This window comes from Nicrophorus vespilloides, unplaced genomic scaffold (genome assembly GCF_001412225.1).
Source record: "Nicrophorus vespilloides isolate i.1.1-1 unplaced genomic scaffold, Nicve_v1.0, whole genome shotgun sequence".
NCBI lineage: Eukaryota > Metazoa > Arthropoda > Insecta > Coleoptera > Silphidae > Nicrophorus > Nicrophorus vespilloides.
In genome coordinates, this window is record NW_017100081.1 from 442,075 (window position 1) to 457,808 (window position 15,734).

The window sequence follows — 15,734 nt, forward strand, 5'->3', positions numbered from 1 at the left end:
CCACTCGCTGATTATGACTTAATGCGTAGCACGAATGCGAATCTCTATTAATTTCTTTAATTAAATGATGACATCATTATGTGGAATTGGATGTAGTGGGTTTTCATAACATCTAATTGCATTATTAACCCAAGTACGAAATTAGCCAGTAGGCGCTTTCTTATAAGTTTTCGTGGAGAGATAAAACGGTAAACAGGAAAATGCAATTGGAAATTAAGAAGGAATAAACGCATAAGCGAATAAATATACTGCAGTAAATAATTTGTATAAAATATAGAATCTTTTATTTAATTATATATATAAAAAAAAACAATTACACTCTTTCTTTCCGACTCTTCCGAATAATCTTTCACATCATCAAATATAATAATAAAATATATATTTTTATACATATCACAGGATTCTGTTTAAACAGAAAACGACTCTTATGGCCTTCACATTTAAGCAAAAAAAAAAACATTTCATTTTACAACATATTAAAATCTACCTGCATTCGCACACAACAGTAACAAATAGTATTTATACATAAATGAGAGAATAAAATAATAGAATGAAACCGTTCGAGCAATCTTTTAAATTGAACGTAAACCTGATTTCACAATATTCGCAAAATTATTAGTAGAACGATTTGAGATCGAAATTACACAATTATTCGTGTGTTGTTATTATACAATATGTGTTGATACATTTATAAGATCCGTGTAGTATTGGGATTTCTAGGTGGTTCGTTTATTAATTTAAAGTTAGTAACTTTTCTTAGTTTTAAGTTAAGATTAAGAGAGAAGCTGTTTTGGCACCTGGAATTCAATCGTTTTCAGCTACTAAAATTATTTAAGATTTACAGAATTAGTCAAGCACGAAGTTCATAAGTAACATATATTAATTGATATTAATGTACACATTTACAGAATAAAATTATAATTTATACAGATAATAAATCTCCAATATGGAGCAGATCACTAACAGGAAAAAAAACGTCGCGCATTCGCTCAATCCCATATACTTCGTTGCTTTTCGTTCGTTCGTTGATAGTTGTATTGCACCCGAAAAAAAGCACGTTTCCTGTTCTAAATTCTAATCACAGAAGCTTCTTTTTGTTTCTAATTAATGATTTGGCACAATCTCGGCTAGCTGCTGAGCACGCAATGCGCTTTGCCCTCTTCGGTGAGAGAGTGCATCAGCAAAGCCCAGTCCTCCAATCTCGGGGCGCATTGGAGCGTCAATTCCCCGAGTTTCCTCCTGGCCATGAACACGAACTCTCCAACCCCATGGGAAACCCCGCATCGCTGAGCGACATTCAATTGTATCTCTCGTTCTTCGCCGAACCTCTCGATGGAATTCGTCTCGATGGTGAAATCGTCATCTTCTGTCGGTTGCCTGATCATCTTTGTAACCTTCACAATCATCTGCGATAGCTCCAGATCCTCCTGATTCTCGACACCTCTGATGATACCTCTCGTAACTGCAATAGAAAGCAAATATTTAGAATGCAGGTCCGTTGAAGTTTACTCGGTGATAAAGCACGCATTCGGAGAGATAAGATTAGAAGACTCCGTTTTATGGATGTGGTGGGTGAGCTTTCGTAGTTTTAGCTCTTCAGTTTTCGGTAATAAACTTTATGGCTAACGCAACTTTATTGATCTCCGAAGACAATCAACGTGTGCCTTGATGGCAGTCATAAATAAGAGGTAAAAATAAAGAATCGGACTGACAATTTATATAAAACGAAGCCAGACACCCGCGGCGACTTTATTGTGTTATGTGCTTTTGTAACAACGGGAACGAGAGAAACCGCTTCGGATTCATTAAATCAAAATTAAATTACTGTTGTTATTTCTCTCTCGACTTTGTTACAACTCGGGGGGTTTTTAAATATGTTTTGTAAAGAAAACCTACCTAGATCGCTGGTGCAAAAGGCGTGCGCCATTTCTTCCTTGGTACAAGGTCTGCATTCTGAAAATATAAAATGAACAAGTTAGTTTGCGTTCAATTTTTAAATAAAAAATAAATGTGCGTACCTTCGCTAGGATCGAAACGATGAGAACCTCTCGGCAATGGTTGCAAATCATATTCGAAATCCGCCACCCGCTTATTCACACTCTCGCCGTCCGTGGCTTCCACGTAAATAGCGACTTGGCCATTTTTGCTATTGAAACACCTGAAGAAAACATAAATTCGTTAGAGCTGCTGCTTCGAGTTCGGGTTTGTCGTTTATTTACCTCATTATTTTGTTTCCACCGTCCTCGCTCGAATAGAGCGGCAGCAGCGATCTGGGTCCTTCCAGGAAAAGACGTGCAGGCACTTTGTTTCCTATGTCTGGGTGCATTTTAATGCACGCCCTGAAGTCCCGATCTTGTCCAGGGACCCTCAGCAAGACCCTGAGGGCGCCCCGTGGGTAGAGCCACGAAATCCGACCGGCGGTGCACCTCAGATACACCGGGGTCACTCCACGACCCGTCGACGACAAACTCAACCCACTGCAATTACAAAACAAGAAACACGTTAATCATACAGTCTCACTAACTTATTTAAAATACTAAATACTATAATATATAAATATAAACATATTTTGTAACAATCGATTTTTTATTCAGCTCTTATGTAAGTAAAAAAACGTATCACGAATGCTATAAGAATATCAGGTTTGTAGATCGAATTCGCTTTCTTTCTTAATTGAAAGTATTGTACCAATTTAAAAGAGATAAAAACAAGTCATTAATTAAATGCTCTTCTATCAACAAACACAACGCTAATTGCGGATTTCAAAGCACTCCATACGTTGGATGATGTCGTGGTCTTTTTTCATGCCACTTTTAGTACTTTTCTCAATAGTAAAAGTAGCTCAGTTTCACTTCGCCAAAGATTAAAACCACGCCTTTAATACAATTGAGTCCATTCTAATCCGGTTATTTTACATAACAATTTACGCAAACGCTCCGCATCGGGCGACAACGTTCTTATTACCAGTTTTTTATGTTTTATATTTTTCTTCTTAATCTTCTTACGGTGTTGTTTTCGTTTCGTCCTACAATTTTTTTTGTTCTTTCTTTTCCTTGAAGGAAGAAGACGAGGTAAGATGCGCACCTGAACGTTCTTTCGGGATCAGATAACAGCCACCAGCACACGAAATGCCAGATCAAATGGCTCGATAATTCATGTGTGCATTATGGGGCTCGAGGGCTATGGTGCCCTTTACGGGCGCAATCTACGCCGCTTTGCATGGCCAATACGCGCGTTTAGTAGACGATCGAGGAAACTTAAGGAAGGGTAAATTGAAACGCCGCAGCAAGGACTCTAAGCAAGCAGAAGAAGGGAAAAATAAAGAATAACAATGTGTACGGAGAATGCACTCTCTGCACGCACAGGATGTAAATATCAAATGGCAACTCTTAAAAACTCCTGCGAAGCCAGATACATATTTTTTTTTAAATATTATAGTTTACTGTTGGATTCGTTAATGATGTCGAGAAAAGAAAGAAAGAAAAAAACTGTATCTTTCCTACTTAGTATCCGACGTTTCTAACAGATACGGTTTTATCAAACGTGTGTCTTCGAATCACGAGTCCATTAACATGGGAATTTCAGAGTTCTTAACATGTGTTATTATCGGGTGCATTAAGAGAAGACGGGTCGCGAGCCATAATATAAAAAAAGGGTTAAGAGAAATGGCATTCACGTGGACGAATGCTTTAAAGCGTACCCCGTTGTGATTATGTTTCCCCCTTAATATTAGCCCTTTTTTTCTTTCGTTGGAACATAGAAAGGTTCATTCGGAACATGTGGAAAACCTAAATCCTTCCATTCAGCAATTAACTGGTATATTCAAATTTAGGTGGTCCCGCTTCTAAGACTGGTCGAATTTTACCGTGGGCTATAGAAGAAATAAATAAAATGCGGCCCCCTTATTGTAGGATGATGGTTGCGGCCCACGCACCATAAGGTCCCGTTCACGGCCACGATTTCAACATACATACTCGTCCAGACACAAACACAAAACACTGCATGCATTTATGAAAATTATTAATGTAATAACTGCTATCATTCCTTTGTGCATGCCACCATACACGTACAGAAAACAACAAAAATACTAAAATCTGCATCGGAAGATATTTATTGCGAAACGTGCTCGTAATAATATTTATTCCAGGACGTTAACGCACACATAATTAGAGCGGATCTTTCCATTTTCCGTCCACTTCTTCGTTTTCGTATGGCAGGCGGAGGGCCTGTAATTTGAAAGCGCCGAGTCGAGAGCAGAGCAATAAAGCTCGGGGCTAAGCTCGTTTTTACAAGAGGGGTGCCAACATAAATCATAAATTGGGAATGCGTCCGAGATGGTCCGTAATGAGCGGTCTCCGATTGCAGAAATTTACATGCTCCGGTGTCCACTCGACACCTTACACCGACCAACATTTCAGCTCCTAAATCTATAAAACAACACCCAATTACCACAAGCGAAATTGCTCCAATTTTGGTAATGCTTATCATATCTCGTTAAGGAATCTAATAGTCTTCACTCCTCAGCACCAGCATACTAATGCCGATAACCACCTTTAAAAAGGCAAGGCGCGTATAATGTTTCCTTTAAGATACCATTAGCTGTAACGGCTGTTATGCAAATAACATCTTAAATTTAACGCAAAATTCGGAATGCATTATGTCGGTTGTCGGAAAATCACGTTTAGCGTAATAAGCAATTTGAGAGTCGAGTTTTCGAAAATCCGAAGATGCTTTTTGAAAGCGGGTTAAGTGCAGGCGATGTTAATAATTGTAATTATCGGATTGTATACTTTGTCTGAGGTGGATGTAAGTGCATCGGTCGTATGTAATTTAGGTTGTCGGTCGATGTCGTTGAGGTGAAATCATGTTTTCGGTTTTCGCCAGAAACTGTAGGCGCGCGCGCTCGTTGTGATTTCTGGACCGAGTTTTAATGAAAAGCAATTTGCATTGCCATTCCTCGTTCATGTCTTCCTTTTTTTTTTGTTTTTGGTGCCTTTATCCGCCAACTGGTATCAATTAATAACCGTTGCACGGGAAATTGGTAGCTGTTTCGTAGACGATCGGAACCCGTTCGTCGTTGTTGTTAATTCACATGATCTTACATCTTACACTTTCACTCTAATCTACTTTCACGCGGTGAAATAATTTTTATTGCAAAATCACGTGTGCCGGTTTCGTTCTTTTTGTTGGCTCCGGAGAGGCGTGCATCATGTGTGAAGGAGTAAATCTGGCTAATTTTACTAAGTAACGGGGTTGGCGAGCTGCGGTCACGAACACAACTGCACCGTGAGTGCCCTAAAGGGAAACGCGCCTACATACTGCAACAGCCAACGAATGAACCTAACATTTCATTCCTCGCCTCATGCACACGCTTTTGTGCAAAGTTTCCAATAGATAAATCGCCTACTTTATTAATTAACCGCACGGAACGACCGAGGAATTGTTGGGACTGGAAAAAGCTCTTCGGAGACACATACACTCAGATTGCCGGTGACATATGTTCGGAGACCACAGAAACCTGAAACCCCTATCCCGCCAAAAGCTCTTAGTCGGACGAGCACATTTTCCGTCTTCCGAGGAATGGCTTTAATGAAATGTTAATTTTATGGTAAACTCATACCAATTCCAGGAGCCGAACGCGCGCCTCTCGGCTAATATCCTCCACAATCAGCCAGAATGAAACCCAAGACAAGATTATAAAAGATGATTGCAAAATTTGCTACAATTTAATCCCTTCTTCTTCATCGTCCTTCCTTTCCTTACTCTTGTTCTTGCCTTTTTTTCGAGCAAGGGTTGAAACCCAATTCTATTGTTCTCTCCAGTTCCGAGCGAGGTGTGATTCACGACTTATTGTCCTCGGCCGATCAAAACCAATAATTCAGGCACTGATTAGTTTTGTAAATGGCTTGCGAAACGTTGACCTCTCAGGGTTGCCGCTACACAACAAACAACAACTTCGTGCCGCGTCGAGCGCAATTACATAATATCACCATCCCCTCTCGCGACTCTTGGAGCACGCATGCATATGCAAAGTTCACCGGCGATCATTATTATTTTTCTATTTGCAATTGATTTTGTGATATTTGTCGCACCCATTTCCCAGTATTTGCTCGCAGTGATAAAACGTCAAATCAAATATAAACTCTATGGAACATAATCTGGGTCTCTGGTATCACGAACAAATACTGTTGGATAAACAGAAAAACGTGACCGGTTCGATGAAAAAAAAAAAGAAAAAGAAATATCGAGCAAATAGGAGCAAGCGTTTTGTAATATCGAAGCGATGAGTTCACGGAAGGACAGTTCAGGGTTCTCAAGTTCACCCAACGTAACCATATGTAGACAGATATTTTTCCGAGAGGGGTTGATTTATTAATGCTCTTAGGGTGGAATTGGAAACATTTGCTGCCACATTTCGTACGTCGCTGAGACATATCATCATTTCTTTTGGTTAGGTATGCTCACATGTTTTTGTTGATGCTGTTGTTGTTGTTGCTGTTGTGTAGGAATATGTGAATAAAATTATGATTTTTTCTTTTTATCGAAGTGAATCTGGTTATAAGCTCGGGTCCGTAATAGATTATGGAGGTGGTCCGCGTGGGCAGACCGTGACATGAAGAGGACATCAAGAACGTTACTTGTTCTCTCTCTTGGTGTGTTGTTATATAGGTGCTTAATATGGAGACGCCTATTGTAGTGGGCCCTACGGTGTGACAAGTCGGGGTTGGGTCCACGGCCTCCCGCGGCCCACGCTCTCGCATTGTTGTCCACCCCCACTGTTACAAATCGATTTCAATATCAAGAAAACGGCCCCATTGTCTTTTTATCAATAATACACTTTCAGTTGCATACAGAAACGACACAAAGAACCGAAGGTATTAAAAGGGCGGAGCCTTTGGCCCGCCACGAGCATAACCAATAATTGAAGGTATCACACAAAGGCCGCACCATGACTCGACTACTTATCGACTGAAATGGATTTTAGAGAGATAGCGGGTTAAAAAAAATCTTAACTCAGCAAGTCTTCTCTCAACCCTGAAAGCCCGTCGACGATTGAAGCGAATCAGAAGAAAAAAGAAACATCAACTTCAATAATTAAAATACATTAATTAATAAAAAGAACTCGAAGCCCACTCGCATAATCTGGGCACGAGTCCAGTCTGGAGGCCGCAGGATAAAATCCGTAGTAACTTTATATGAATTTATGGATGTAATGCGACGCCCACGGTGAAAAGTATGTACGTACCGGAGCGTTAGCATTTACTCGTCCATCGTCTCCTCGCCAAGGGTTACCTCTAACGTATCATTAGACCGTTTCGAATCTTGCGGTCAAAATCGAGTTTATTTTTATTGCACTCCGAAGAGGAAACTGTGATTGCAATATGATAAATTATATGTATATAAAAAAAGGATTGAAAGACCGAAATGGAAATTGGGAATGCACCCAGTGATGGACGAGCAATTAAATAGATTGTTCCTCCTACCTGGGACAACAATGGGTCGATCCCATTGAAACGAAGTAGGGGACATTTAGATTAATGATTTATCCGTGGATGCTTAGGTATTAGCGCGCGAGCGAGTGCACTTAGCCTGCAGCCCTAAAGGAGAGAGGAGAACCCGATCGTAAATTATACACAGCGAGTCTTGGACTTTTATTGCCCTTATAATGTAATGGACATGCATATATATATATAAAATGCACACTAACTATATTCATATTCCTCCTCCAACCCAAGCACAATACCGATGCATCGACCGCAAAACTTCCTCGTAAATTATATTCGATCTCTGGTTTGGGCTTCAGCCTAAGAGAGCCTCTTCTTTCATGTAAGTAAACTGGTATGAAACTAGTTCTCCGCGGGCACGAGCCACTCTCGATGGCTACGAACACATCGCTAGCCTCTTGATAATCATAATTTCCTTACGGCTCGAAGCGCAGCTCGAGAGGATTGTGTCGTCGTCGCACGCGCAAACAAACCATTTCCGTCATTTAATGCCGTTTTAAGGAATGCCTAACCCATTGTTCCAAGAGCCTTTAATGTATACAAGATAACGAGACGTAAAAATAAATATATGTATTTCCAATCTGGTAACGTTTACGTTGCGCGCTCGCTCGCTCAGGACGACGAGGAGGAAAACGTGCTTGAAAATTAAATAAAAAGGACGACGTCGAAGACCGCAACGGAATATTTACTCTACGGCCGTTCATGCTCATAATTACAAATCGTAGTTTCTCATTAAGCCGTTCGATTTGATTTGATGAAGCCTCGTGTTTGTTTTGTATTTTGTCGCTCTTTCTTTTTACACTGCATTTTACTCATTGGGATCAAATTTCACGTCACATGTTTTTATTTACATTTTTATAGAGCACCTTTCTTGGTTCGTTTATGAATTCCTAGAACTCCTTAAAGCAGATTTGTTTTAAATATAATTAAAGTTAATACGTTATTTTTAGTTTAAACTGTAAAATCAAATTTGAATATAATAAATCGTTGAACAATTAAGGAGGTATTTTAGAAGGTAAAAAAACTGCGGTGGTGTTAAAGTCTATTCTAGTTACAGAATGATAAAATAGTTGTAATCTATGGAGGAACGGTACATGGCGCGAGACAATTCCGCAAATGCAGGCACATGCCGCGGTTATACTACTGCTAAGTACGTCTATAAATCTCCTCCGACGTTCTATTTTTGTTCTTCCTATTACTTATTACTAGTCTCTAGCTTTCTCGATTGAGATAAGAAACTGGACTGCGAGTTTCCTATAAGACCATTTCAGTCGAACTAAGACGTATATTTTTTCCAAAAGCCGTTTTCGCCAACGTCTTCAGCTGTAGTTTGAGGCGTGTCAGAAGAATATTGCGGGCGATAATTTGCTCCGTATATGATCACACAGTAATAGCATTCCTCTTTTGTTATAATTCCCGTACGTGAATAATAATGCCCAGTATGCACATCTAAGACCGGTTTATATAATTTACATGTCATTGGTTACGTGTAGCCCACGGCTCGTGCTTGGGCAAGCACGCCATCATCGGCCAACGCTAGAGAGCACTCTTCTTTTGCGGAGGCCGAAGAAACAGATCAAAGCCAAGATTACACTCACACAATCCCATCCGAGGCGAATATCAACGATATATTATAGGAACGAATCAAAAAGGTTTGGATTCTGGGTGTAATTTTAATTGGGATCATAACAAACTTGGGCCACGTGCCTCTCGCAGCACATCAATCAAAAAATCCAGAGTGGAGCAAAACGAAGCTGCCTTGGGAATCGCGATTCTCTCGGATCACACACACACAGTTTTATATTATCATTTTTCTTTGGGCCAGATGTCGGTTGTTGTTGGTGCTTCTTCTGCAAAATCTGGCCTACAAAGGAATTCGATTTCGACGTTCAATTACGCTCATATGGGATGCACACAGTCGAAAAAACATTGTGAAAAGCAAGAACAACGATGAAATGTTTGTTGTTGTTGCTTTTGTTTTACCCATGTTTTGGTTTGTTTCTTTTTAGCGACAAGCTATGTGCATGTAATTTCACATAAGATCGAAACGTGAGAAATAAAACGAGTCTCATGCTTGTACGTCGTCGCATCCACACACAAATATTATTTTATTTTATATACAAAATCCATTTTCTATCTCTATCTCTTCCTTTATTTCTTCATTCACTCTCGCACAGCTTTTCTTAACCAGAAGAGACTTTAATGGTGTTTTCTTATTTATCACATATAAATATTGTTGCGTGCATATTATGTGTAACACAGTTCTTTCGCAATAGGTTTGCTCCTATTCCTACAGAACCAATCATTTCGCATTAATAAAATTCCATAGAAACCTGTTAGGTGGACTAGGAGTAAGAGCACAACGATAAGATGGCAATTGCTTCCATAAATTCCATCTCAAAACATACTCGGAAAATGTTGATTTTATTCATCGAAATACAAATAAATATGATACAGATCTGGTTTCACTTGTTCTTACTTTTATCGTTTCAAATCATAATAAATGAAGCAGTTATACATTTTTTTATGAATAACTATTTTAATCAATATTCCAACTGTATTTATACCTACTTCTGGCACAAATATAATCATTAATTAGTATGTGTAGTTAGTAATAATTTCAAAGTGGATAATCGATTAGAAATATGTTTTAATCTAATTGAAAATCATCAAGTCTTGTAGGAAGTTGGGTCCTCAAACATCTGATTAGACTTAATGTGTTTTGGTAGTGTAATGGTTTACTTCGAATCGATTATGCTTAGTTAGGATTTATATAGTAAAAAAAAGAGTATTAAATCCCACCTTCCTGTCCAGTCGCATTCGTCTCCCATGATCGTAGCAGATGTCACCCACACCAGACACGCTAATAAAATGCAATAATCCATTGCGCGGGCAATCTGTGCCCCAAAGTACAACATCACAACCATCACACCACCACCAGAAGAGCAACAGCTTCAACCAGAAAACACGAATCGGAACTGTTGTCTATATGCGAAAACTTCGATTACTCAAAACATCACTTCCTTTTAGAAATACGTTGATCCTTCGTTTGCGTCAAATTAAAACAGAGCGCAAAATCGGCCTCCAGAGTGACGTAAGCCTGCTCGGAAAGCTCGACAACAACTGACGGATTCGGTTTGTGCGGTCCCGCAACAAGTGGCTTTGAACATCGGCTCAAGAACCCGAACGGTTCCGAGCAGCTCGATGGTTGGTGCCCAGGAATCTGTCCTGATGGTAGTGGGTATGGTTTGTTTTGGTTTCGCCCGTAGCGATAACGTTCGTGGCGCTCTTTTTTTTTATTATTTTCCTGAACGCTCTGATATAGCCGAGGAGACGAGGCCTGCCGCAAGGAGATTGTTCTTACTTTTAATGCTTTCCAGAACGAAATTACTCAATACCATGGGGGAATTCTTCGGCCCCGAATCCTTCTTGCATTGACAAATACACTGGGAATTTCTTTGGTCTTCTTTTTGCTATTGTTGCTGTGTCCTTCTTTATAAATATCGTATACGAAAGTTACCTAATTAGTAAATTACGGGTCAATTACGTAAACGTTTTGTCGTATCTCCTATTCAGACCAGATAATAGTTGAAATAATACACACCCGCTTTATTACACACGGAACCAATGCATCTGGTTTTCACGAAATCTGGTTATTCTTGTGTTACGTGTTTCTTTCATTTTATATAGAAGCCTTCAATTAATTATAATTACACCATTTTTTTTACATACATTTTATTACATTGTAACAGATTGGGAATACAATTGTTATTTCGAAACATACAAAAGAGCGGTTTTGCATATTTGCATAACGTTTACAAATAATTACCATTTACAAATAACAGATTTAAAAATACAACCCTACAAAATATATATATATATTATTTCTGTTTTTCACGAATTCTAAGCAATTATTATTTTAAACGTACAAGGGAGATATTTTGTAAATGAAAATGCATATTGTTTGTTAATTATCATTTACAATATAATTATTTCATAACTTATTACAACTCAAAATCAAATTCTGTTATGCTTGTTATATTATATAATTAACATTTTCTAGTATATAAACTCTGTCAAATAAATTTACTAAAAACATACATTTCCATTACAAATTAACCATTGAATGAATGAAATTGAAACATTCATTTCTAATATACCAAAAGAATGATATATTCCAATGCTATTCAGAAACAGACCGTGCTTTGCTACTTGGGTGATATATTCATGTTGGGTGGTGTGTTTTATTGTTTTGTGCAGTATGCAAACAGGATGTTTTCGTAATTATGGAATCGGCCGTATACGTGCTGGAGGTCGTATTAATTGATACCCCCTATTCTTGGAACTTTAAATTCTGAAAATATTTGCAATTGTTACCTATATTTCTTTCTGAATATTAATTTATGGTTAAAACATAATTTTGCGGTGAAAATTTATTTCTTTATTTTAACTTTAATATATTGAATTATAATTAATTGTATATTTTTATAAATAATTTATATTTAATTTTTGAATTGTGATATATTAATATATCTTAGGTAGTTTAATTAATAATTAATCTTAATTATCAATATCAACTCTTATATTGTAATAATTGATTTATAAACAGTTTTATCGATAAATAAGTAGGTAATACAGAAGATTTGAGAGAAAAGTCTTTGGAATTGGTCCATATTACGCAGCTCGTTACTAGCGTTTATATGGCATACTAATGTAATTGTTGAATAATGTATGTTCAGCGTCAAAAAGAAGAATTTACATACTAGTTTACAACCTAGTGAACTTACTTCTATTTTGGGTAACAACAACGTCATTCATTTGCATTTTTGTGCATGTTTGTGAACAGATTTATGAATGAATATAAAATTTCTATTTGCACATTACAATGTATTTAGTTATTATATACAAAGCAATTTGATTATTCCAGTATTGTAGTAATAATTTATGGTATAATTAAAATTTAAAAATTCTACCTTCAGAAAATTGAAAAACATATTGCAAAAAAATTAAATTATTACGATTTTTAGCTGATCTTAAGTTTTATTATATTATTTTATCTCTTTCGTATATTTCTTTGTTCTTGTTATAATTGAATATTAATAAAAAAACTTTATATTTAGTAAAATTTGACTTGTTACACTTATTTTATTGTTATTTTTGAATTAGGGTCATACATTAGTTTCGGTAGAACACAAAATTATTTTATTTATGAGGTTAATATCATATCAAATTGTGTCCTTAATTATTAAGCTTATCTAGTATTGAAATAACTATAATGACTAATCATCAATTTCTATTCAACAATTAAAAAGTAATACACATTTTTTTGTAAGAAGAGAAATAGTTTTGTTTGCCTTTTCCAACTACAATTCTTATCAAGCCAATGTAATCTTTCGGCGCAAAAGCTGTTTTACAAACTAGTAGTGGTGTTGCGTTGTGTTGTGTTTTGAGACGGGGTTTGCAAATGAAGTTATTGGAGTTGAAAAGCTTATCGGTTCTATCAGGCGCGCGAGCTTCGCATAAAATGCGGGCGAAAGCGAAGAACAACAACACCAGCAACAACAACAACAACAAAAAAAAGAATTTATATATATAAATAACGCAAAGAAAAGAGGAAAAGGCGCGCACAATCGTCGGAAAGAACAGCAACGCATGTTACATAACATGTGTTTCGTTCTGCCTTTATCGTGCATGGATCGCGCATTAATACAATGTATCAATCCTCTCGCGGAAAACGGAGCGAAGCGGCGGCGATGGACCGATGAAAGAAGTCCAATCTTCCTTCTCTCTGCACTGCTCTGAACACCCAGATCAAGTCCGATCTCTTGGCAAACCGTCGTCTTTCTCCTCTCGTTGCCCGTAAATATATTGGACATGCATGTCCGAATCGCACACGTGGCATTAATCATTCGGACACATTCGTTGGCTTTTCATATTTCATCTGCATTTCAATTATATTTATCTACCTCGCGTATAGAGATTTATTCCGATTCGCAGATGTCGAGTGAGTAAACTAGTTCACTGGATCACAAATTCCAAAATGACAAATCTTTATTTATCATTTGTTTTATGGAAATTTTCCGTTGGCTTGTTAAGTTATACTACCAATGTACATATTTTGATTTGCGTATTCAAATAACTCGATAACCGATTTCTTGTAACCGTGTAAATACACGAGTAAATGGAAATGTGTACATAGTGATAAATACGGCAAACTGGTAAATTATTCTGGCTTTTCATTAGCTATCCACGCTTAGAAATTGAATGATAGAACGATAGAAGAAATAATAGTAATATAATTCATAACAACTTTTACTTTGCCAAATTACATTAATCACATAAATCACTTTCTTCTTCTGGTAATAATGTCAGTATTTCTATTAATTTTGTATTTATATTTTATTTAATTATTAAAAAATTCATTAACAAATTACACTTTATGCTTTTATGCATTCAAAGAATCCATTTAATTAGTCGTAATAATTCTAACTAATAGAATCCTATTTGTACTTTTCTAAATAAAACATAAATATTTCAGTAGTAATTTATTAGCAATATAATAATATAGTAAAGTTAATCAATCAATAAATCAATATAATAAATAAATATAATAATATTTTGTAATTACAAAAGTACGAATGAAAGCTAATTATTATTTAATTAATTTCAAAAGCGAATGAATGAGATTACTATACGATACATTAATTAATGAATTTCTCGTATATTTCATAAAGTACATTAGTAGTGCTGGCTGGATATATTATACGAGCACTGCCGTTTCCTCAATTGTGTAAATAAGCATTTACAGTTGCACATATAATATATCTGTGTTTACTGTATCTGTTGCGGAATTCTGAATGGTTTTACGAATAAATGTTTATGTTTCAGTAAGTTACGAGTCTTTGAACTACCACAAAAGATGTACAAATAATATTATATTTGGTTTTAATGATGTTTTAGGATGCCGTAAATAGTAATAAGCGAATTTGATCATTGACTTAATGATAGTTTATGTAATTTGATTAGATGTCATAGCATATGTCGATTGTCATTAATATCAGATTTATTAATACAACCTAACAGAAAATTACGAAGAAAACAAAATTGATATGAGATTTGTGAACTAACTTTATTATTGTGTATTACAAATATTACAGTATTTTTTTTTAATAAATTGTATTTACTTATGTATTTACATGTCTAATAATATCTTACCTATACTATATAACTGACAAAAATATTTACATATTTATCCATTAACTACCTAATTTTTCGGTCTTACAAATTGAGACGTGCGTTATATAGTTTAAGCATGTTATAGCACAACTAAAATCATATACACGTCAATGAAGTTTTCAGTAGCGTGAATATTTTATAAAAGACATTGACCATATGGTTCTTCAGTTCTGGTTTATTTCATCATTTGGTAGTGATTATTATTATTTTAATTTTTTTTGATCAATTGTTTGTTGATTATAAAGAACATACCTGTAGAATAAATATCTAATTGTTTCTTATATTTATCATTATAATGTGTACTAAAGAATATGAATGTTTATATTTTTCGGATGAATGTATTTATTTGAGGTGTAAGTGTATGGAATAAATCGTGATCTTGTTTTATGATAAGCTATTTAGTTTAGAATGAAGTCATTAGAGTATAAATTAAGAAAGGAGATCGACGATCGGAAATGAAGGAACGTATAAGGATAAAAACAGAAGGTGGGTGAGATAAATGAATTGAGATCGAGATAGGAATTGCTGGGGTTGAGAGGTGCAGAGGCGCGAGATTGAACGTTAATTAGAATTAATTGGGCTCGTTCTGATGGCGTCAGAGGATAATGAATTGGACATTGGAATGATTCGCAGCGGGCCGAGTGCGCTCATGTGTGCTCCAGCTAGTTACAAACGCTAGTTACGCTAGATTTTGCCCCATTTATGAGCACGTGTGCAAAGAGAGATGGGCAGAAGTGTGTGGGTTGTAAAATGCATAGCATAGTTAACCGACCTCTCGGCTCTCGAAGTCCAACGATGGCCACAGTCGCCTACTATGCCTTGGCATCAAACACAGCCTCAGCCTGGGCATGTGCCTTCTTCTCTGCCTTTGACCAGAACCCGAGATGAAACAATGTAAAACGTGTCCGTTGCCTTCTCCACACTCAACCACTTTCTCTCTCTCTCTGCTCAAAAGCTCTTTGCTCGAGTGGGCATATGTATGTGTATATGCAC

General features: G+C 36.7%; 1 protein-coding gene across 1 annotated transcript; it reads right to left on the minus strand.

Annotated features, from left to right (window-relative positions):
- Positions 1–326: 326 nt before the first annotated feature.
- On the minus strand, positions 327–10,627 carry LOC108566947 (meteorin-like protein). The gene is made up of 5 exons (XM_017927101.1): positions 10,308–10,627; positions 2,220–2,477; positions 2,019–2,158; positions 1,897–1,953; positions 327–1,462 (listed from the first exon to the last, which is right to left on the minus strand). Exons 1-5 carry the CDS (start codon positions 10,430–10,432, stop codon positions 1,128–1,130), a joined length of 915 nt encoding a protein of 304 aa, XP_017782590.1. The 5' UTR covers positions 10,433–10,627; the 3' UTR covers positions 327–1,127.
- Between the last annotated feature and the right edge of the window lie 5,107 nt (positions 10,628–15,734).

Coding starts and splice junctions, on each gene's coding strand:
- LOC108566947 (XM_017927101.1), bottom strand. CDS start 10,432: ATGGTTGTGATGTTGTACTTTGGGGCACAGATTGCCCGCGCAATGGAT. Junction 2,159..2,219: donor GGTGGAAACAAAATAATGAG/GTAAATAAACGA, acceptor TGTTTTCTTCAG/GTGTTTCAATAGCAAAAATG. Junction 1,463..1,896: donor CTTTTGCACCAGCGATCTAG/GTAGGTTTTCTT, acceptor TTTCTATTGCAG/TTACGAGAGGTATCATCAGA.